Raw genomic sequence first — 23,754 nt, forward strand, 5'->3', positions numbered from 1 at the left:
GAACAAATCCCACTGCTGCTATCTTAAGATGTTCTATTTTTGTCCCACGCTTTCTATTTCTGCGCCTCGCCACCCCCCCCCCACTCTTACTCCCCGTTGCCAGACGGATATCAGACTTCAATGGCGATCCGTATAAGGCAACGACAGGATCAATCTCGCCCAAAATAGCAGCCGCAGCGCTGCAAACGACGTCACTCGTTGTGTTTGCTCGGCTGGACTGGATGGACAAAAATTGCGCACCGGGGGGACGCACAAATACACACAAATACACACAGGCAGTCCTGATGCATCGCTGCCGCGCTGGCGGTGGATTCGGTTTCTCGCTGTTTTGCCCAAAACACTTTCGCTATCCTTTCTCCTCTCTCTCTCTCCTCTATACTCGTGCACTGTAAAGAAGAACTATTTATATCATGCATTTTTGGTTCTGCTCATCTTCCACTGGTCATGCTCTATATTTATCTATCCCTGTTAACACTTGGAATGTGTTCACTGAAAGATTCCTCTTTCTTCCTGATGACATTTCATAAGCGACACAGCTCAAATCTTTTTTTTTTTAATGGTGCACATGTGGTATACACGAACAGCTCATCTATTAAAAATCGCCAGGTACATTTGTAAATGTATCCTTTTTTCCTAGCTCCCTCCCTCCCCCCCCCCCCCCCCCCTTTATGCTTCATTGCATTGTCTGTAGCACCTATTCCACTGAATCCGTTGGAGTCTCCAAAACCGGTGGGGTACAGGCATGCACATTGTGTATGCCTGTTAATACAGTGTATCATCTTTCTGATTGATAAGGATTGGCTCAGATTTCAGTCCCCACCCCCCCCCCCCCACCCCAACACACACCACCACCATCAAGAGCTGCATTTCATATTCCATCTTTTAAAATGCTTTTTAACCACATCATCTCTGTAACATCATCACTATGCAACAGACTCTGTGATGAAAAGTAAACCACTGTGCAAAAGAATATATGGAGGGGAAACTTGATGATACCTCTCAATAATTTACATCTACAAATTCAGTTTCAATTCAGACACCAACTCAATATCAACTAGCCACGCTACAATAAAAAAAGACCAACACTAGTGAACTTTTCTCTGACTCTTTCTCTCATAAAGGGTTAAAACCACCTTCTCTTGGTAGATGTCATTCTAAATATTCTTGAAGGCACACTGCACTGCATTTCTTTTTATGTTGGAATTGTACTTTGCTACATGTGATTGGAAAAAAAAAAAACAACCACCAGATGAATGAATCTTGGTGTAAACCTTTGTGCATCATTTTCTTAGGTTTCATATCTTTCTTACATTTTTCCCTTTTATTTTTTACCATGGCCCAAAACACAGACCTCAAGAGTTGATTCATACAACATGATTTGTAGTTGACCCATTAATACAATACCCTAACACACTTATCCCTAATTACTTTGGGGAAACTGATATTACATTGCATGTTGTCCTCATGTATTTCACATGAGGGTCCCAAGACAGATTTGGAACTTAAACCAATCATGTCCCAAGACGCTCTGTTGGTTACTTTTCTTTCGGTGGTTCGTCATGCAAAATTAAATTACATGGACTTAAAAAAATACATAGACTTTTGATAAATCCACCACAAACCAGCAAAAAGACAAATTTATAGACCAAGCTACAAAGACCAATAATGAGACAATTGACAAGATTTCCCAAGAGCTCATTCTGTGTTGGGACTCATATTTACACATGTAGTGAGTGATTGAGGTTCTGTACTAGGCTACTAATGCATTCAAAATTTGTGCTAATTGTCCCATGATGACCATGAAATCAAAAGCTTAATTGATGACTCTTTACACTAAAAACATTTCAATATTTGCAGTTCAGTTTGCAATGCATGAATTGTCACCATGTCAGTCAAGCTGTGAGGGAAAGCTTTCGGGGCGTCAGTTTAACAACACCCTCTACAAAGGATGCATTAAATTTGAATATGTGAGGAAGAGCGGTCATTGCTGCTGCGGCTATAACCATCCAACATCATGAATATTCAAGAGCTCCTCGCGTTGTCGCACCGGGGCGCACCATCGAAAGTGTTCGGTGACGCGCCACAAACACAGGGCAGAAGTTGAATGGGGATATTAAGCCTCTGCCTACAGAATGATCGCCTCGCAGAGAGTTCTCCGTAATGAGGTCACGGAGGCAGCCCTCACAGGAAGTCCACCCATAGAGTGGATCCCATCCTCATCCCGATGTTTTGTATCGCTCCCCTGGTGGGTGATTCAGTATCATCTGAGGCCGGCATGCATCCATTCAACGTCATCTCCGCCAATCCTTTTCAAAATCACGGCAAACGATCCAAACTTTCCCACAGCTCAAATCTCTCTCTCTCTCTCTACACACAACCGATCAGGAAGATGCTTTCTTCTTTTCCTTTCATCCTTTCCCGTCTCATTTTTTTTCCTCCTTTGCATCGTTTCCATCACCCCTCCCCCTCTCCCATCTCGATTTTCACATGCTTGCTCGGATAGTTAAAAATAGCCAAACCTTCAAGGGAGGGAGAAAGGATGAGAGATGGAGAGAGAGAGATGGAGAGAAAGAGAGAGAGAGGAAGAGAGGGAGGGGGGAATATATGGAAAACCAAACTGCTTGCCAAAAAAAGGTCTCCCTCAGAATCGGACAGTGAAAACATCATCGCTGCAACAACACGATCCTACGTCACAGCTCCGGAGCGGCGCATAATTGTATTTCCATGAATCGTGTCTAAAAGACGCCACTTTTAGACGCGAGGATACGGCGATGGAAATAGCAAGAGGTAAACAGACCTGCTGACGCACGGCAGATAAATGCTGGAATAAGGCTGCGGGAGAAAAGAGAGCGGGAGACAACACTCTCGGACCAGGTTTCCTTATCGGGCACAAAATCATTGATTTTATTGAACTCCTCGACAAATTTAACTCTGAAATTTTATTTACATGAGTTAAAAGGGATTTGAGTGCTTCAGCCATCGCAGCCCTCGACTGCGCCGAGCTCTTAACTTCCACACCACCTCTCGACTCTCCGCTTTGTGCTCGACCCGGCGAACGCTTGTAAAGATCTAGAGCAAAACTGCGTGCCTTTATACATGTCATCGAAAAGTGACGATGCACACTACACTGACTCGCCATTCAAACTTGGCAATGCTTTCTACTCTCCTGATACCAGTTCCAGCTGCACTCCAGATCTTTTGCTATGAGACTCCTTCAATCCTTGCCAAAATTTAGCCAATAAATGTATTTGGTTTAGAATTCCTGTGAATACTTTCATCTGTAGTCATTCTCCTAAAGCCTGAAATAGAATTTATACTGAGAATTAACCTCTCATTTTAACTGCGTGTCTAGAAACAGCACAAACTGAGTATTGCAACACTTATTTCAAGGCATTTCTAATTTCAAGTTGGAATGTACTATATACACATTCTTTTTTCTCTCTCTCTTAATGATCTTATGTTTTCTATGTAAATGTGATATCCTATACATGTACAATAAACTTGTGCACTTTTTTAGCATGTGAAACGAATGAATTGAATAGAATTGAACTGAACTGAAAAGTTGAACTGAATGTTGTTACCAGGTATTAGTTGTTGTTATGTCAGGCAAGGTCTCTGGGCAAGCTTTCTACTTAGAAATAATCTAACTGAACTGAAAAGTTGAACTGAATGTTGTTACCAGGTATTAGTAACTGTTATGTCAGGCAAGGTCTCTGGGCAAGCTTTCTACTTTAGAAATAATCTGCCACATAAAATTTGATGGCGTGAGTGACTCGGTCCCTTTTCCTACCACATTGAAATGATGTTTTGTCCCTGTAGTACCAAAAACTCTCAACCATCAACTGCACACTTAGTTATGGCTATACTCTCTTAAACAGTGCTAGCATGCTAGTTCCTCCTCACCTCAAATCTACATCGCATCTCGCTATCTGCGCTCACATCGTCAAAATATTCATCTCAACTGGGGAAATATCCAGAAATGCAAATCAATGCCATCTAAGGATTTCCGAATTTTCAGTTCGGACTACACTGCGTGTAAGAATCCACAAGAAGCAAAAAGCAGCTAGCAAATCCATGAAAATGAGTTCATATCTACAGCCGAAGGCCCTCCTTGAAATACTCTTCTAGGCTTCCTTTTTCTATTGCATATTTTCTTCTCTCCATCTCTCCCTCTCCCTTTCCTTCCCCCCCCCCCCCCTCAAATCATCCTCTCTAGCTTATAAGTTCTGACCTAATTGAGTATATTTATTTGAGAAAAAAAAACCCCACTACAAACATCTATTCTTGTCCATTATTCATTTCCCCCCCCCCCCACCAAAATAAGTCTTTTTGTTATTGTTTCTATTTGTTCATCTGTACTTTGTATCTACATATCCACTCTATCTACTTTATTCAACTATTTCATGTAAAGTATTGTATACATAAACAGATATGCACACAAACATAAAACAGCTAAACACACACACACACACAAACACACACACATTAGCTTGTTACCTACTCTTAAGTCTGATCTTATTCTGTCACTTTCCTTTTCAATCTTAGGCATCTCGCCCTCTCAAATATAGCACCACACCTGGTTTCACTGATACTCCACATCACCTCAACATTCCAGTCTAATCATCTCTTCTGAGTTTTTCTCTCTCTCTTCCTCTTGTCTTTCTCTTTCTCCCTTCCATTTTTTCTCTATCTCCTTAGTATCTCTTTCTCTCCTAGATGGTATCCTTTGGTTCTTCTCCCATACTCGATCGTACAAAAATGGAGGATACAGAGAGCCTTGCAAACCGTCCGTTAAAAATAGCACAGCTACAACAGATGCAGCGTTCATCGTCATCCTACGTCCTCAAGAACACCTCCCCTCCCCCACATCCTCAAGAACATCTCCACCTCCCCGCCCCCCCCCCCCCCCCCGCTCATGACCACTACACACTTACACAAACACTCACATGCATACACATGCACACAAATATGCACACATAAAACATACACACACACATACACATTTGCCTCTTTCCCATGCAAAAGTGAAGCATCTCAAAAAGAAGTGCCACCATAATTCATTCTCAGAGGAAACCTGCACACACGGCACACACACACACACACACACACACACACACACACACACACACACACACACACACGGCACATAAACAAAGCGGTGGAGTAGGTTACGTGGGCGAATATTCGTGTGAGCACCGCTGAGGCATCTCTCATCCGCGGCGCATCTTAAAAATAGCCTCTTCCGCACCGGCAGGAGGCCGGCCAGTGGCGACAGAAATAGATGCGGCTAAATTTGACGCACTATTTGCCGAGTTTGCGAGACAATTTTAGCAAAACCTCATATGGGAGCGGGTATTTTGTTTCCCCATTTAGCCAAAATGAGCATGGGATAAAAGAAATACAGTTATCGGTGCAATATTGCAAATCATACCTTAATCTTCCTGGTGCAAAGTAAATGCACCTATTTACTTGCCATGGAAGTTCAGAGTCATTTTGCTACTTTATTTATAGGAAATCACTGCTGAACTGAATTAGTAAACCATTGTTAACTACAGAAATCACAAAGCAAATTACATGTTGACTTTCTGACAACTTTGGTAACAAGATATAGACATCTTTAATCTTCTACATCCAAGAGCTAGTCTCAACAGTTAAATACTATGGCAACAAAACTAATCAAATACTTGCTGCATATTCAAAAAGAAAAAAATAAAGACAAATGCTATTTCAGGATGTCATTTTCTATAACAGAAACATTACAAATTCATACAAAATTGGCATTATGTACCAAATTTGTAAGATTCACCAAAACATATCATCAACACGTGCTATTTACATTCGAGCAGTTGAACAATATTGTAAACATAGACCTACAGAATACAATGTGCCCTAGTAGTAGTACATAACAGGAGACAAACACGGCTAGGAAAACACACGCACACAGCTGGGAATAGCACTTGTGATGTCAATTGCAATTAATAGATCATACGTTTTTAACACGCAAATATGACGATCCTTGACTATACATTTTCATATACTGCTGAACAAAGCTAGTAAAAACCCTGCATACTGGCTTCTGCTCAATCTATTCCTGGCCAGCTCCATTCTTCCTTTAATAGTGATGACATCAGATAAAAGACTGTATTGTGAGGCTTATTTGAGCGGCATATCGGCAGCCCACTTTCTGTTGCCATGGAGACGATATAGAATAATGCTTCTCACAAATACACTAGTTTATAGAAACCGTTAAAGTTCATCTCAGAGAAAGAGAGATTAAACGTTCTTTCATACAAATTTATGCCCTCCTTTCATCTGAGAAAACTGAGTAGGGAACATGTAGGTAGGATTCTACATAGCATGAACTGATATTGGCTCTCCCACACAGCATTCAGAAGGCACCTTTTCAGAGTTGACATAAACTAAATCCACCATCTGTCTGAAAACATGGTTTCACTCCCAATTCAGCAGAGTATAAATGTGTGTGTGTGTGTGTGGGGGGGGGGGGGGGGGGGGGGGGAGGGGGGGAATGAGAGATGAAGGCAAATCTTTATACAAACCCCTTTTGTGTACCAAATCTTATCCCTACAGAGAATGCGCAGTTTACAAGGTCCCACTGCACCTGACTACTTACATACAACAAATACTGGAGAAATGCAAACACATACAATGTACAAACACAAACACACACACACACACACACACACACACACACACACACACACACACACACACACACACAAATACAGAGATAATTTTCACAAACAACTACAATTGTACAAACACAAACACACAAAATTCCATACTGTTCACACACAGGCATTTAAAGGGATGGTATAGCATTGGTTGAGATAAGGACTGAGCTTTTAACCTTTTAGGAGATACTAAGAAACAGCTTGTAATGTTTCAGCGCATATAATTCTAAGAGGAACGAAAAGTTTATTTCATGAAAATTAATTTTGAAATGGCCGACATATCAAAAATAAAGTGAAATAAAGAAATGCTAATAAAAGGTGGGTCCTACCGTTTATTAGGATCGCGCCGTTTTGGATATCCCAGCCATTTCAAAACCAATTTTCATCACATAAATTTTGAATTCCTCTTACAATTACATGCTTTTTCATATTTTCTAAGTTTCTCACTAGCTAAAAAAAAAATCATTAAAAGAGAAGTTAGGAAACCTAAAGCCTCATATCAACCGAAACTGTACCATCCCTTTAACTTAAAGGGGCACAACAGTTGTAGGTGCATGTAATCTCCACTTACTGGGCTTGCCCTTCTTGGCCAGAAACTGCTCGAGATGCTGCTGCTCCTGCTGCTGCTGTTGCTGCTGATGCTGCTCCCGCTGGTGGACCTCCATCTGCCGCTTCTGCTGCTCGAGGAGTTGCTCGCGCTGCAGCTGCTGCTGAGATGTGCAAAGAGAAAATGGCACAGAGAGAGAAAAAGGGACAGAAGTCAGTGGTGAGTTGTAACAGCATGGCAAAGCAAGACTTCCAGTGAATACCGTATACGCCATATATTTAGTGAGTCTAAATTTTCGCGAATCGGGACTTCCCGACGATTTCGCGAGTGGTTTGAATTCGCGATCGTGGAGAACATTACTGTACAGAGAAATGCATGTGCCTCACATTCACATCTTAATCAGAGTCATTATTTTCGCATGTCTTTAATTTTGCGAATAGCATCTGACTTGCAAAATTTGCGATAATAAAAACCTCGCGAAATATTCGGCGTATACAGTCACTTCCTCAGAGAACTCCCCCATCCCCCGCCGCATAAAAACATAGATGAACCAATAAAAAAAGTATTAATACATAAAGACAGATGAATGTGCTAACATTTCAAGAAAAAATAGGACAAATGTTCACATGATACATTTTGCTACCATTTCAACCCATCGAGGATGAGTTGATTTTGCTAATAACATTGCCTTTCTCTTTGACACCTGCCTGAGTATACTTGGGACTAGTCTTCAACAGGTTAAAATAGTTATTACTGCCACACAAAATCTTTTACAGTATAATCATGTTTATGCTTGACAGCTGATTTGAAGCATTTTTCTTTTGTTTTTGCAGTAGTTAAATATGCAACTAATGAATCCTCACTGCTATGAAACCTATTGGCAAAATGTGTGCAAATCCATCTCATCTTTGATATCTGTGACTTCATGTAACTGTGCTGTTGTTATTGTTGTTGCTGATGCTGCTGCTGCTGTTGTTGTCGTTGATGTTGTTGTTTGGGATAATATGCCAGTTCACAGCTTGTCCTTTCTCATCATCTCCCCCCCCCCCTTGTTCTTTTTTTTTTTACTGTTTTGTTTATGGGATGTTAACACTCTACTTGATTTGGCAGTTCATCAGTATCACAAGGACTAATAAATTCATAGTAACTACATACAATCGTCCTATCACAGGATACAAAACTTAGATCTAGCCCGACTGTTATTGACAATTTGATATTGATGCCGCATTGATAGTTATCATTTGGTGAGTAGAACTGCCAAGTAATCTGCTGTTTGAGGGCCTATGTGGCTGCTCCAGAGATCATACAATAAAAACAAGGCTGATAATCGTATACACAATGACCACTATACAAGGGCAGCTTCAGTCACTGTCATATCATGATCAAGTTCTCGTGCCAGATCGCCCCGTGAAAGGACAGTGTGCCACTCTAGATATAGACAAACATTGGAGGTACTAAGGCCATTCGACAATGAAAAGATGATGACAAATTGTACCCGTGCACTATGTATACTTAGTATCAATTCAATCATACCAGAGTATTAAAATGGGTACACTTAAGACTCCAATTGCAATATAATTCAACAACCCCATACAACAATAATTACTAGCAACAAGCAGTCACTCGGCCTTCAGCCTGTGGTCATGATACCTGGCTATCTGTTTACAACTTACGTATCATTATGAAAGAGGTTTCTAAACGCTTGTTATTGTTGTTGTTGTTGTTGTTAGCTTTTTGTTCTTGTTTTTTCATAGTGTGACAGAAAAGCCTGTACATGCACAACAACTCCTATGTGATATTTTCTAGCTATCATGGCAAGAATTGGTCATTCACTATAGGTATAGTCGTCTATATGCAAACACATAGTGCATATTATCTAGTACAGCCAAAGTGTAGTCTGTCCTACAAAAGACATAATGTGCAAAATATCTTCTTTTTTGTGGAGGGGGAGGGGGTAAACAGTGGTTGAAATAATCACATGTTGCTCTATCTAATTCTTGACATGATAAAGTAATGCACATCAAATATTTCATTTCTGGAATGACTCACCAGCTACATCAATATCTTTGCAGCTAAACCAAATATATTCCTACATGTCATGTGACTCGCACAAATTTGCTGAAAACCAGAGTAGCCAAAAGCAAGTTTGTTTGTTTTTTAAATCCCCATGCTTAAAGAAATTAAATAGATACTAGAACGCAATATCCTTACAAGGATATTCCTCACAGCCTGAAACCTGTTGACACGTTGACCTCGACAATTATACTTTGATACACATTTTGGAAGAAATTTGGCAGGCATATATACATCTATATGCATGATTTCCTTGTCATAATTTCCTGTAGGAGATAGTGTGTCAAAAACTGCTTCACAGCTTTCAAGCTCGTTTTCACAGGAGAACGGGTTCCTTTTCATTTGGCATCTACATGGGAGAAAACCTCGCAATGTGTGTTCACCAAATCATGTCTGTCAAGCGTTTTGTCAAGGAACGAAAACTCCGTCGGATGAATAATGAAACGATCAATTAGCAATTCCAAGGTCTTCGCTCAACACCTCATCAGCCGAACACACACATACACATACGCAGGAGGCAGAGCGGGCCGATAATGCAATTGGCAGCGCCACGCTCCCTTGTAGATGACGGCATGAAAAATCATTTATGGTGGCAAGCAAATATTAGCCTGGTTCTTACAAAATGATTCACAGCACAAACTGATCCTCTCCCCCACCCCCTCCTTCCTTCAAAAAGAGAGGAAAAAAGGGGGTGGGAGGAGGGGTGTGAAAGTGATACATTACACTACACACATGTTACACACACACAAGCATGTGTTGCTGTTACATTATATACAGCAGGATCACTAGCAATCCCAGGTCTTTCATATGATTTTCACATTCCCATCAATTTGAGCCATGTGTGAATTCAATTTGCAATGAAGCCGCGCATCCGTCGTACCACGGGACCTTTTCGTGTCAGTCAGTCAGTCAGTCAGTCAGTCAGTCAGCGCACTGTTTGCACAGACTGTGTTAAGCTGCGCTAAAGCAAATCCATTACCATACGTTGTGTAGATTCGATAATCCATGGCCCGATGACGTATGCCTATATGCACTCCCACAAGTTTCAGTTTCTAGGGATCGGGCGGTGCATTCAGGAATTTCATAGTGACATATAGCATTTCACAGATTTCTTTGTTTTATTTTTCTTTTCCTGCAATCAAGCTTTCTATTCCCTGATATATAAACAGCATTCCTAACTTAGTTTTGTTTTGGTTTTTTTGTCTTTTTTTTTGAAAATTTTAATAGGACCGAAAGGTTGCTTTTCTTTCCAAGGAGAATGAGCTAGCTAATGACCAAGATGGTATTTGGGTCAACAATATGCACAAATCATTTCAAGCTCAAATGATTTTGATTCATTCAATACATGTACCTGCAAAATCTCAAACCAGTCCTTCAAGATCTCTCAAATGACTTCAAAAACTTAGATAATTTCTAAATCAGCATCACAAGCCATGTCAAGAGGTGATATGATACCTTGTAGGCATCATTTGGTTACGGATTTTAAAGGGATGGTATAGTCTGGGTTGAGGTAGGGATTCAGATTTGAATTTTTGTGAGATAATTAGAAACCACTTATGAAATATTCAAGAATATATTACAATCCTAAGAGAAATTCATACAAGTAGTTTATTCAATAAAAATTGGTGTGGAAATGGCTGAGAGATCCAATAACAAAGAGGTCAGAATGAAAGGTGGGACCCACCTTTTATTTGGACCTTTTTTTTTTCTTGTTTTACCTTGTTTTTGATATCTCAGTCATTTCAAAACTGATTTTTATCAAATAACTTTCAATTCCTCTTAAAATTCTATGTTCTTTAATATTTTGCACGTGGTTTTCACCTTTCTCAGAAAAAGTTAATGATATCTGAATCCCACTCTCAACCAAAACTACTCCATCCCTTTAAAGGTCCTGTTTGAAATTTTCAAGATGATATTTAATGCATGTGTAGGTCTGTTGTACCACAAAACATCCTACCATATAAAATTTTCACCATAAAGATTAAAATATAAGGTGATATCTGTATTTTTCTCAATAAACTGTAACTGTAGACAGTTCAGTCTGGAAACATTTTTATTATAACTATTGTTTACATTTTGTATATTAAACAATACTTTAAAACATCAATTCTACCGATTAAAATTTTTTCAGTGGTTGTTTCTATCCCTAACTCACATTCTAGAACTATTAAAGAACTTATGCTGAGTTTTTGTTTCATCTGCAAATGGTAAGTTATAAATACCTTTAAGGTAAGAATATCTCCCTCTCTCCCAAACAAATCATTTTCATTTGGACCATTGGTGCTGCACTTGGCGCAGCATGCATACATCACCGCAGCATTCCAAAATATATCCCTGTCATGACTCCCCCCCCCCCCCCCAATGTCGAGTGCAACCAAACTTGCCTTCAGCGCATGAATGTAACTTGGTGGATGTGTCACTTCACTTTACTGTGACGATGATGGTGGTGTGCCTCAAAGAAAAGTGTACCTTTCCATGGAAATAGTATGTACTGTAATCTAGGGAGCAAGTTAAGGCGACTGTAAAACGAGGAATTTTCGCGTGCATTTCCATTTCGCGAATTTCGCGAGCGGCAAGATTCGCGAAATTAAAATGCACGCGAAAGTTCTTTTCTACACTATATGCATTGCATGCCAGTGGCAGTTCGCGAAAATTTCATGCCGCAAAAAAGGCCATCAGCTCCAATTCGCGAAAAATTCATGCCGCGAATATATCATGTTTTACAGTATACTTGACGTACAGTGAGCCCAAGAACATTGTGATTGGGGATCATCATTCAGACTTTGCAAGAAAATTCTAGGAGAAATAAGGTTACTGATATAGCAGGAAAGAGTTTTCTAATAAAGCATAATCTATGTCAATAAGCATTCAAAACTGATTTTGATGCAAAATTTCTAATCACACTTGTTTTGTTGTTGTTTGTTTGTTTTTTAATCTGAGTTATGGAAAGAGACCATGCGGACAGACTTTTCAATCACATACAGTACAGGGATCATTAAGTTATGCAAGACCCAGCAAATTACAGAACTGATACCCAATATTCACTCTAAACCAAATGCTGTATAACAGAGTTCAACACTAGCTTTTTTTGTCTAGTGGTCCACTTGGGCCAATAAAATCTCTGAATCTGCCATTTTGATGGCCTGATAAAGCTATGTTCAGTGGCCCAAAATAGAAGCAAAAGTACATTGTAACAATCCTGAATCTTAGTTACCCAATAGGGCCACTAAAAGATAAATTTGGTGGCCCAAGATCAATTTTTAGTGGTCCTTAACCATCAGGCCACTGCTACTGTCGAGCCCTGCATAACCATCTCTAGAGCACAAAATTCCATGAAATGAGTTTGTCATAATCTGCTTCCCCCTTCCCCCTCCCCCCACAAATACACACAAAGGCCAAGTAGCACAATGATAGAATAGTCTGAAACAGATTCTAAATAAACAGGGATTTTACAATAATACCTAGAACTGTCCTATACTCTGGAATAAGTCATGCACAGGTTTCTTTGGTTCTCACAGTCAGTGTACATGTACATGTACTAAAACTCTTTGCTTCCTCAATCCTCCTTTGTGGTAAACTTCTCACAGTTGTTGAGCCCTTTGCACCACTAAAGTATATATTATAATACAATACAGTACTATGGTGTCAGTTTCAAGTTCACTGTACTTTTCAACATTTATGTCAGTCGAGGGGTTGAGCTTCCTTGTCCATCTATTTTGACATCGCAGCCAATTCAAACAGCACACGTCCATGGGACTACACGCTCCAACTGTTCAAGTAGGTGCCCTCTCCCTAAATATCTTGTGATTCAAACAATCTAGAGCAGTTTGTCATGCTGCTAAGTTTGCGCTTTCATATATTTAGTAACTCCTTGTACTTCACGTTTTAACTGCACATGTCCACAGAAGATAGAAATGAAAGTATGATTTTGTACCAAATGGTATACTGGATATTTGCTTTAGTAATTCTCTCTAACATGCACACACACACACACTTAAGTGTAACAATGATTGTGAAAACTTGATCATGCACAAGTATATCCATGGATAAGACAGGTCATGAATTCAAGAATACTAGCTAAAATTTAATCATATTGTCAACCCTTTGCAACAGCTAAAGATTATCGGCAGCACCTCTTACAACAAAAATGAAAATGGAAATGTCATAAATATGCATTTTTGTTATATATTATATCATATGTATCACTTTAATATGTTTCAAGGAGGACATGTACAGGCATATTCATACAATTTTTATGTAGACATCACCTGTTGGTTTTCTCTCTTGGGTCTTTTCCTCTTTTGCACTCTCCTTCTTCTCTTAAAACCCTTTGCAACAGTCTGTCCAAACAATGTCAGATCTGGATTGCAGTTATCGCAGTCATATCACAGGAAATATGACGACTTCCTCCTAAGTTTTTGTTCACGCGGTAATTAACATCCAAATTCCTCGAAAGGGAGTTAGGGGAATTCTACTCGAGGCACTGTTTACACGACACATAAAACCCAGGTCCCCATGCCTTGAAACTGGGAAAAACGGTAACCACGAGCTGACTTCAAACAACACAACGATGACTTCCATTCTCCGAAAGGCCAGTCAACAAAACTAAATCCACTTGAGATGAGAGCAAATATGATGCCCGGTAGAGAAATAAGGAAGCCCAGAAACACACTGAACCGCAGGGTGCATGGCTGAAATCTGTTCTTGAAGCCTTTATTGATGTTCTTGAGACCTTTGATGTTCCACAAAGAATTCTTTCACGCAATCATGTTTCTTGAAATATATTTTGTCAGTGTCCCTTTTCATGGGGAATTCCAGTGCAGTTAAAAGTTAGTCAAAAAAGAAGGGAGTAGAAATCTTCTCAGCACTACATGAAAATTTTATGAAAAATGGGATGAAAAATAAAGAAATTATGACATTTTGATATTTCATTAATTTTTCAGCAAATAGTTCTTGAACAGTCAATATGAATATATGCAAATGGTATAAAAGTAATGATGTCATCCCCTCACAACTCGTCATATTGCAAAGTTTGTGCATGAAATTGTGAAATTTTAAGTTTTTCATTCAAATGTAATTATGTCTCAGTCTCAAATCCTGATTCATTATATCTAACTGATTATCATTCTTAAGTTATTCAGCCAGGACTAACATCATGTTTCACACTTCAATAAAAGAAACATTGAAATAGTGTCATTTTTTGTCGTACACAATCAACAGAAAATTGTGAGGTGAGGACATTATCAGCTCAATCATTCGCATAAGTATTCATATCAACTGTACGAGAACTGATCAGCACAAAACTTCATATTTTCACAACTTCCCTACCTTTTATCCCATTTTGATCAAATTCTCACTGTTATACCCATAAGATTTTTACTCATCAGACTAACTTATAACTGGACTGGAATTTCTCTTTCAATGTGCCACGTACGTGCTATTAGCACATCGACACAAACCTTTCCTGTTGACTGAAAACTGCAAATGATATTCGATATAAAAGCTGCATTACAAACATTGTGGCTTGTCAATCAAGCATACGCTTGCACTGAGAGTAAATTTGAATTGATTTGCTCTGCCCGATACGGAAGAACCAAGTACTCGTAAGCACGCAACCCCAGGATTGACAGCTTAAAGTCTTCCTATGGCAGTCTAGGGAATAAGAATGAAGTGTCTTGCCCGAGGGCACAACCGAACCTGTGTCCAGCCAAGGGACTTGAACCACAGACCTCCTGATTGACGGGCTGTGGTCTTATCCACCAATCCACAGAGCCACCACAGCTTCTTTAGGGCTACTCTATATATATACAGTGTAACTAGTCTAATTTATATGCATGCACCACATAAAGGAGTGATGGGGACAGAATTAAGTTTACAGTATGCCTCCTTTAATACCTGTGACGATGAATTCAAACTTTTCAAATTTCAAATGCATTGTAGAATCAAGAACCTACAGGGACCTCAGTTGGCCAGACATAAATTGTGAAATCTGAACAATCTGCAATGGGATTTCCAAGACATTGACCTGATTGGCTAAAACACGATTAGAAACATGCTTACAATTTATCAGATATTTCACTTAAGGGTGACATCAATTGCTATCAAATCAAAGCACACCACCAAAACTTTTCACTTTTCAGCTTTTCACTGGTTGATGATACAACATTTGACAGAAAACCTTGTCCCTAAAAGAGTTTGCAGTCATCTACATAAAGCAAAATTACATAATAAAGTCTACCTTACTATTCAGTCGAACCAAAACCTCTAACAACTTGTAGGTACTTCATTTTCTGTACATCAAAGTATTATATTGCCTGATTTAATGCTAATCATACCATTACTAACTATTCAGTATAAATGACATCAACTATTTTACCCACAACTAATACTGACTATCAGTTCTACAGGAAATCACAGTTGACGGCTTATGAAGTCCATGTACACTGTAAGCTCATATAGCAGAAACTGCAATACCTGTAATATGCACTCTGTTGACCTCTCATATTAAAGTGAACTTAAGGAAACTATCAGACTGTACTAAAAAATATATGTATTTGTCACAACATAAACATGGGTATATACAATGTATGGGAATGAGAGACAAAACTACAATGAGTCTTCACTCACATCAATTATACTGATGCTCTTTGGTGACTGAATTCTTGTGTTTGAAGAACATGACATCACCTCAGTATGCAGGGTGAGGTTGTTTTTTCACATTAAAATGATGGGGGGGGGGAGGGTGGAATATATCATACATTTCTATCATGACTTGGGTAGTAGCTTCATAAACTAAACCTCTTTTATACAGTGCTGTAAAAATTATTTCAGGATCAGAATCTGTGCTATTAACATCAGGCACTGTCATCTGTTCAAAGCAGAACTGTGAGGTATTTAAATCACCACATCTTCAGTATCAGTTTTAAACCCATGCAGGACTTTGGGATGTCTGTTTTCTCTTAAACTAGTGTGCCCATAGCTGTGACCATCACCGGAGCTGAACTAACAATTAATCCTTGCATATTTTTTATAAAATATCTTTCCTTTATTAATGCCCGATTTACCTCAAGTAGCATTCAAGATACCGAAAGTGTGTGTCTACGGCTTTGGTGAGAACAGAAGTTCATTGTCACAAAAGGCGCAGTCAGACTGGCAAGAGATCGAGAAGTTTAAGATCGCGATCTTTAAGATCTCGAAGTCTTGCCAGTGCGACTGCAAACTTCCCGCGAAACTTCCCACGAAACTTCTCGATCTCTTTGGGGGCGGTGTCTCCGAAGCACGAGGCCATTGTCATGTACAGGTGCATTGTTACGTCACAATCACTAGCCATCGGAAGGAGCACTGTACTGTTGCTTGCGCGCGTACCAATGGCCCAAACTTCGCGATCTTAAACTTCTCGATCTATTGCCAGTCTGACCGCGCCTAAAATGCAAGTAACCTGGACGAGCCAATATTACTACTGTGATGTGCATCTTGCAAAAGTTTCAAATCCAAGATGTGAACTTAGCACAGTGTAGACAACAATGAACTTTCTAGCAAGCATACATGCATTCTACCAGCCCAATTTCGGTCCAAATTTTTAAGCTTTGAATAGAGATATGACCATGATTATGCCCCCAACAGAAACAGAATCTTTTATACTACTGTCAAGAATAAAAAATGATAAAAACATTGGTGGCACACTCAGGATTATACAATAAACACTTAGGTATACATCCAAAGCAGAAATACCCCTTGAGAGGAATATAGACAAGGGAAGATCTCAGTTGTGAGCGAAAAATCCCTTAGAACGACGAGTTAATTTGACGCTTCCTAGAAATCTTGTTGGCAGCGCGCTAACCGCAGGCGAGGCAGGTGTGCCCGAGGAGCGTGACAGCTAGGCGAAAGCGGTAATTGAGCTGATGCGGCTCCTAAAAATAACCCAGTGGAGAAGGAGAAAGAAAAAGAAGAAGGGCCGGCAACAGATCACTCCACTTCGGACCCACTTAAATACAGCTGGAGCACGAACCATGGCAATGTTTTTCACGTGGCACAAAACGCTTCCTCTCCCCCATGAATCCTACTTGATTGGCTATGTCTGCAGACAGTCAACGCAGTGCAGGGCAGGTAAGATTTCAGACCCGCTGTAACTTATAAAAAAAAACATTAACCATGCCTACCCATCTATGAACTGTACCACAAATCCCTTTTTTATCAGGTAACAACCCAAGGGACAACGCTTGAAAGGTTACGACCCCATTGCCACAAGCTGCTATGAGCAAGCCCTCCCGACTGCTGTAAAAACAATACAGACAAAATTTGAAAAAACTGAAATATGTAGCATGGCATAACCAATATCTCATCTTATAGGCGCTACATACAACAAATCCAGCAGTCAACAGCACTGTTAAACTAAAACTGATTCACTTTCTTTTCAGGATACACAACATCTAACCTTGCAGTCATCCTAAGATAAACAGGGTCAACTTCGTTCATCTGAAAAACATGCCGTAGCACTACAAGTTCAGTACATGTATTACGAAGTATGTTCATTACAGTATAATTATTGGGCTGTCACTATAAGCTACAGTGGCATGACAGCTGTGAAACATTTTTTTTTTTTTTTTTCAGTAGAGAGGTAAGTGGCACACTGAATAGGACCGTTTACTAATAGACAAACACCTATTTTATTTCAGCTTTTGCAGCCCTCACATTTGAGAAGCCAAAAGAGGCCAGGAGAAAAGTGATCATGCACCAGGAATATTTGACACAACGACTACCACACTTATCAAATTCGCAACCCTGCTGTAGCATTCAGACTGTAAAGTCATATCCTGTTTATCCTCACTACTCAAAGCACATAGATTGGAGTAGGTCCTATATTTGAAAGGCATAACATAATTTTGATTTTCTTTCTCTGCTTTATAATCCACAGATGATTTGAGCATGATTTGGTTGCACGAAACAAGCAAATATCAAATATGATTATCAAATAATATTTTGGAGATTTAAGACAAAGCTATACAAAGACTTTAAGCTTTTGCATAGAAAAAACAACAATAACACAAACAAACATTAGAAATCTACACAACGAAGTTAACGCAGAACATAGCAGGTTGCAAATGTTCCTACACAAGAAGGCATCCACCCCTGCATTACCATGGTGACCCATGCAGATTGGCATCCGGTCTCTACTGACCACACGTTGTTGATCAATTCTAAATACATCCTACGCAAGACGTACTTTGAAATCAAAGGGGGGTGGAGAGGGAGAGCATGAGAGGGATTGCAAGAAAGAAGAGAATTTGTAAAAATTTTAGCTAGCCTGTCCTTTGGAAGCACTGACTTCCTGCTGAATGCATGGTAATGATGCTCGGTTGTATCATACACACTAATAGCGCATCACCTCTTGACACGAACCCGCAGCACTTACTAAGGTATCCAGCAGGCATTTTGTCATTCCCATTAAAAATTACACCGCACAATCTGTAACAGGCGGCACCATTGCTGCCATATTCTGTTGAGGGTTGACGCCTCGTACAGCAAACGGGCTGTGTGGCAGAGGAGCAACTGGTGAAAAGAGGGTTACCTCCGTAAATAGAGGGTAACTCCTGCTTTTCACATCGTGACAAATATTCAATCTACTGTAAAAGTGGATATTTTCACGTGATTAATTTTTCGCGTTCGGCGGGGTAAGAAGAGTTTTGCATGTTTTTAATTCCACGGAATCAAGACATCAACTACTGGAACATGTGGCAAGCAAAAATATTCGCGTGCTTTTATTTTCACGCTAGTTTCGGGTTGCGCGAAAGGCGCGAAAATTTCTCACATTGCAAGGTGGGTGGCTCACTAGCTTTGCTTCTTTTTAAAAATTAAAACCACAAGGGTACTATGTCACCCTATATTTGGAAAGGTGCTTATAAATTTATCCACTTTTGATTTGATAAACTTTATACTTCATGAAAATTAATTGTTTCGTTTTCATTTACTCTCAAATCTTAGAACGTGATAGCAACCTTCTGACTCTCAGCTGAAGATATGAACTTTTCTGCTTCTTCTCTTCACCTCTTCTTTCATGCAAAAACAAAAACAAAAACAAAAACAAAACAAAACAAAACAAACTAAAACATGCCCAAAAAATATGTACCCATATTCACAGCATAGAATGAGAACAGAATGTGCAGATCCCGCATCACATCTAATTTATGAAACTGACATACAGTTGTAGATGCACATTTGATTCATATACCACTTTAGAGAGAGGAAGATTTTTAAGGGACTGTACAGTACTGGTTGAGGTGGGGATTCACGGGGGCATTTCATGGAGCATTTTGTCAGATATTTCGTCTGACAAAATATTAAAAGCTACTGAAATCCTTGCATCTGATTGGTTGAGAGCAAATTTGTCTGACAAGTTGTCGGACAAAAATACTTCATGAAATGCCCCCTGGTTTATATCATTCCTAAGTGAGATAAGGAGAAACCTCTTATAAAATATGAAAGAGCATGTAATTTTAAAAAAGGATTCAACGTTTATTTGATGAAAATTGGTTTTCAAATTGCAGAGATATAAAAAAAAAGGTGATAATAATAAAAGGCGACAGACCGCGCCTTTTATTAGGATCTCTTTGTTTCACCTTGTTTTAGGATATCGCAGCCATTTCAAAACCGATTTTCATCAAATAAACTTTTGATACCCCTTACAATTGCATGCTCTTTGACATCTCATAGAGTGGTTTCTGAATATCTCGCGAAATGTTTAAAGCTAAATCCTCACCTCAACCAGAACTGTACACACCCTTTAAAGTAGGAGCTTGAAACAAAATGCTCCAAAATACTTTCATGGCTGCCTTTTAAAGTGGGTTGGTATTGTCTCAAACTTAAACTGCCGAGTTCTGAAGATAAATGGTTACGTATACATGTTTATCCATGCGTCATATAGCATAGAAGGATAGAACCTTGGAGATTATCACAAGGGCACAGAAATTCTTCTCCAATAGAAATGAGAACGAACGTGTTGCGTTCACTGGCCTAATCAATAATAGAAACGTAAGCAAGGGCTCAAAACACAGAGAACATCTTTAATAGGTCTTCATATTAACCTTCACGATCCACAGAGCAATGGAAATGGAATCATTTGCATGACACTTGCAGCTTTGCATTTCATTGTTTTGTTTGGTCACAAGCGGATAAATTTGTCCCTGCTGCCAGTACCCCTCTGATATTAAAGCTGATGCTAATGGCTCGTACAGTATGAACACTTAGGATTTGACGAATGGTAAAGGTGCACAAATTGCAAAGTTATTGCCAGTACTGGCTGTTGCATTTCTTCATTCATTTGTGTGTGTGTGTCTGTGTGTGGGTGTGCAGAAGGCAAACATGTAGGTTTCACACCTGTAAATCAACTGGTCCTGTTTCTTTCCAGGCCCTTTCACACCAGCTCTACGAAAATATTTACATCAATCACGGAAAAAATCAATACCAAATATGGGATGCCAACAGCTTTAGTTATTGTACAAACATGCCAGCTGGTAAATAGCAGAAAGAGCTTTATAGGTCTACTTGATGAAGGTGAGTTCTTCAACAAAGTCCCTTTGATTTACAGACTGGACACCCATTCATTGAAATTTAGGACTGTATTTGCTTCCATGCAGCTCCGCAAAATTCAAAGCAAAGTCAAGTGGAGAACACAAAGCACTATATGTCATGTTAGCAAGTCTAAATTTTCGCAAATTGGGACTTCCCGACGGGTTCACGAGTGGTCAAATTCGCGATCATGGAGTTGGAGTAAAGTGATGACTGGAGAAATGCATAATTATGTGCACATCACATCCATATTGGGAGGAGAATCAATACTTTCTAGTGTCTTCAAATTTGCAAATAGCACCTGACTCGCGAAATTCACAAAAATAAAAACCTCATGAAATATTTGGCGTATACAGTACCATATGTCTTAAATAGCACTTGCATGGCTTTTGAGAAGGACTGAAAAAAGGACTATATTCCCTTAGAATTGACAGAATTGAAGTGAAGCAAGAAGGTTCCATATGACAGCAAAAACGTAGCTGTTTGAACGTTTAATGCTCATTTATATGTTTTGTTTGGGTTGCTCTCAGGTACGAGTCTCTATGGAAAATTTATTCACAGGTGTGGTAGCCGAAACATGTGCCGCGGTGCAGCCGAATTGCTTTTACCTTCCGGTAGAGGTCATCCCAGTGATAACCTACCATGATGAGCTCCTGCTGCTGCTTCTGGTGCTGCTGGGCCAGCTGCGTCTGCCGCTCCTTGAACTGGGCGAACAGCATGTGCTGCTGCAGCTGCTGCTGCTGCTGCAGCGCCATCCACTCCTGGGGCAGGGCCCGCGGGTCGCTGGCCACGTGGTCCGTCGGCACCTGGCTGCCCAGCTGAACCTGGCTCGAGGCAACATCACCTGGGGTGGTAGTAGTGGTGGTGGAGGTGGTGGTGGTAATTGTAGGAGTGGTGGGGGTGGTAGTAATGGTGGTGGAGGTGGTGGTGGTAATTGTACGAGTGGTGGGGGTGGTAGTAATGGTGGTGGAGGTGGTGGTAGTAATTGTAGGAGTGGTGGGGGTGGTAGTGGTGGTGGAGGTGGTGGTGGTAATTGTAGGAGTGGTGGGGGTGGTAGTAATGGTGGTGGAGGTGGTGGTGGTAATTGTAGGAGTGGTGGGGTGGTAGTAGTGGTGGTGAAGGTGGTGGTGGTAATTGTAGGAGTGGTGGGGGTGGTAGTAATGGTGGTGGAGGTGGTGGTGGTAATTGTACGAGTGGTGGGGGTGGTAGTAATGGTGGTGGAGGTGGTGGTAGTAATTGTAGGAGTGGTGGGGGGTGGTAGTGGTGGTGGAGGTGGTGGTGGTAATTGTAGGAATGGTGGGAGAGTTGGGGCAGTCCACACAGAAGTGGTAGTAGTAGTATTCGGTGTATCAGTGATGGAGGCGGAGGTGGTGATGGAAATAATGGTGGTAGTGGTGGTGGTGGTTATGGTGGTTGCATGAATGGTTTCATCGTGTATGTGGTTGTCCAAATGTTGGTGATAATGTTGGTTGTTGAGATGAAGGTGGCAGTAGTAGTGTTTGAAAAGGTTGTAGTAGCAGCCGTTGAAGCATTGTTTTGGGAGGAGAGGGAGTTGGTTAGGGTAGTGGTAGAGGCAGTGGCATGATGATAGTGGGAGGGGCAAGGGAAGACGGGAGAAGAAAGATAGAAAAGACAAGAAAGGTTGAAGGATGCTGCAACAAGATTGATACATAATTCTACTTTCATGTTTCTTACAATGACATTCATCATTCCAGAGTCCTTTGTGTCGCAAACTTTGAAACGCACACCAGCAACTGCCATCAACACCTAACGTTGAATTCATATCACTCACTTTATTACCTTGGAAAAAGAAGCTTTCTTTTGTTGGTTCATGCACTTTGGTTTCATTGGGGGAAAAAAATAAAATGTTAATCAAACAAATGCTACTGGAAATACTCCTTGACTCCATAAAAACCTGACACAACTTCCGTCAAGGATTTGAACAGTTTACTGACTAACAACAACTGCAACAAGAAAAAGATACCGTAGTCTACATTTATAACTCAGCAAGATATCACACATTATATGTAAATACCATAAAAGCACACACCTCCGGTCCATTCATTCTTTTCTGGGGTTATGGTCGATTTGACTTGGCGCGCTGTCAGGAAACTTTGGTCTTATCAATTGTTTACTTCAACACAAGGTAAATTCTTCCCACTTTATATATAGTTCATTGCCTAGCCCCCACAGTAGCAAAGCCTTGTCAGCAGCACACTGCCAAACAAATGGGTGTAAGACGAGCATTTGGCTGCCCCTGGCCTACAGCCTACAAGTAGAACTGAGGGGACATGATCTACTTCCATTCAAATACCTCTTACTGAAATTAGATCAATAGCACGCCAGAGGTAAAAGACAACACACAGGCAGGTTTACTGCTGCTTCTAAAATATACCCAGGCCTTAAAGGGATCGTATAGTTTTGTTTGAGATCTAATTTCAGGTTTCTAACAATTTTTGGTCAGATAATGAGAAACCAAATATGAAATAAAAAAGAGCACGTAATTCCATGAGGAATTCAACGTTTATTTGATGAAAATTGGTTTTGAAATGGCTGAGATATCCAAAACAGAGCCATTCTAATAAAGTGTGGGACCCACACTTTTTTATGATCGCTTTGTTTTACTTTGTTTTTGGATGTTTCAGTCACTCTAAACCCGATTTTCATCAAATAAACTTTGAATTCCTCTTAGAATGGTATGCTCTGTACTATTTCATAAGTGTTTTCTTGGTGTGTTGCAAAAAGTTAAAAGCCCAATTCTCATATCCACCAATACTGTACTATCCCTTTAAGATGTTCACAATTGTCGCACTTGAGCCAATCTGATTCAGAGACACAAAATTTTGTATGTCCACACTTAAAAATGTTCAGTCACAA

General features: G+C 40.0%; 1 protein-coding gene across 1 annotated transcript in view; it reads right to left on the reverse strand.

The window, feature by feature from the left end:
• LOC139723326 (histone deacetylase 4-like) overlaps positions 1-23,754 on the reverse strand; it is a 92,893-nt gene that overhangs the window by 60,183 nt on the left and 8,956 nt on the right. The window contains exons 3-4 of the mRNA XM_071634588.1: positions 21,486-21,721; positions 7,264-7,402 (exon numbers count right to left, since the gene is read on the reverse strand). Of these exons, the coding sequence (XP_071490689.1) occupies positions 7,264-7,402; positions 21,486-21,721 (375 nt within the window). The remainder of the gene's footprint in view (positions 1-7,263; positions 7,403-21,485; positions 21,722-23,754) is intronic.

This window comes from Diadema antillarum, unplaced genomic scaffold (assembly GCF_040938485.1).
Source record: "Diadema antillarum isolate AM-2024a unplaced genomic scaffold, OU_Dant_1.0 scf00000186, whole genome shotgun sequence".
Lineage (NCBI taxonomy): Eukaryota > Metazoa > Echinodermata > Echinoidea > Diadematoida > Diadematidae > Diadema > Diadema antillarum.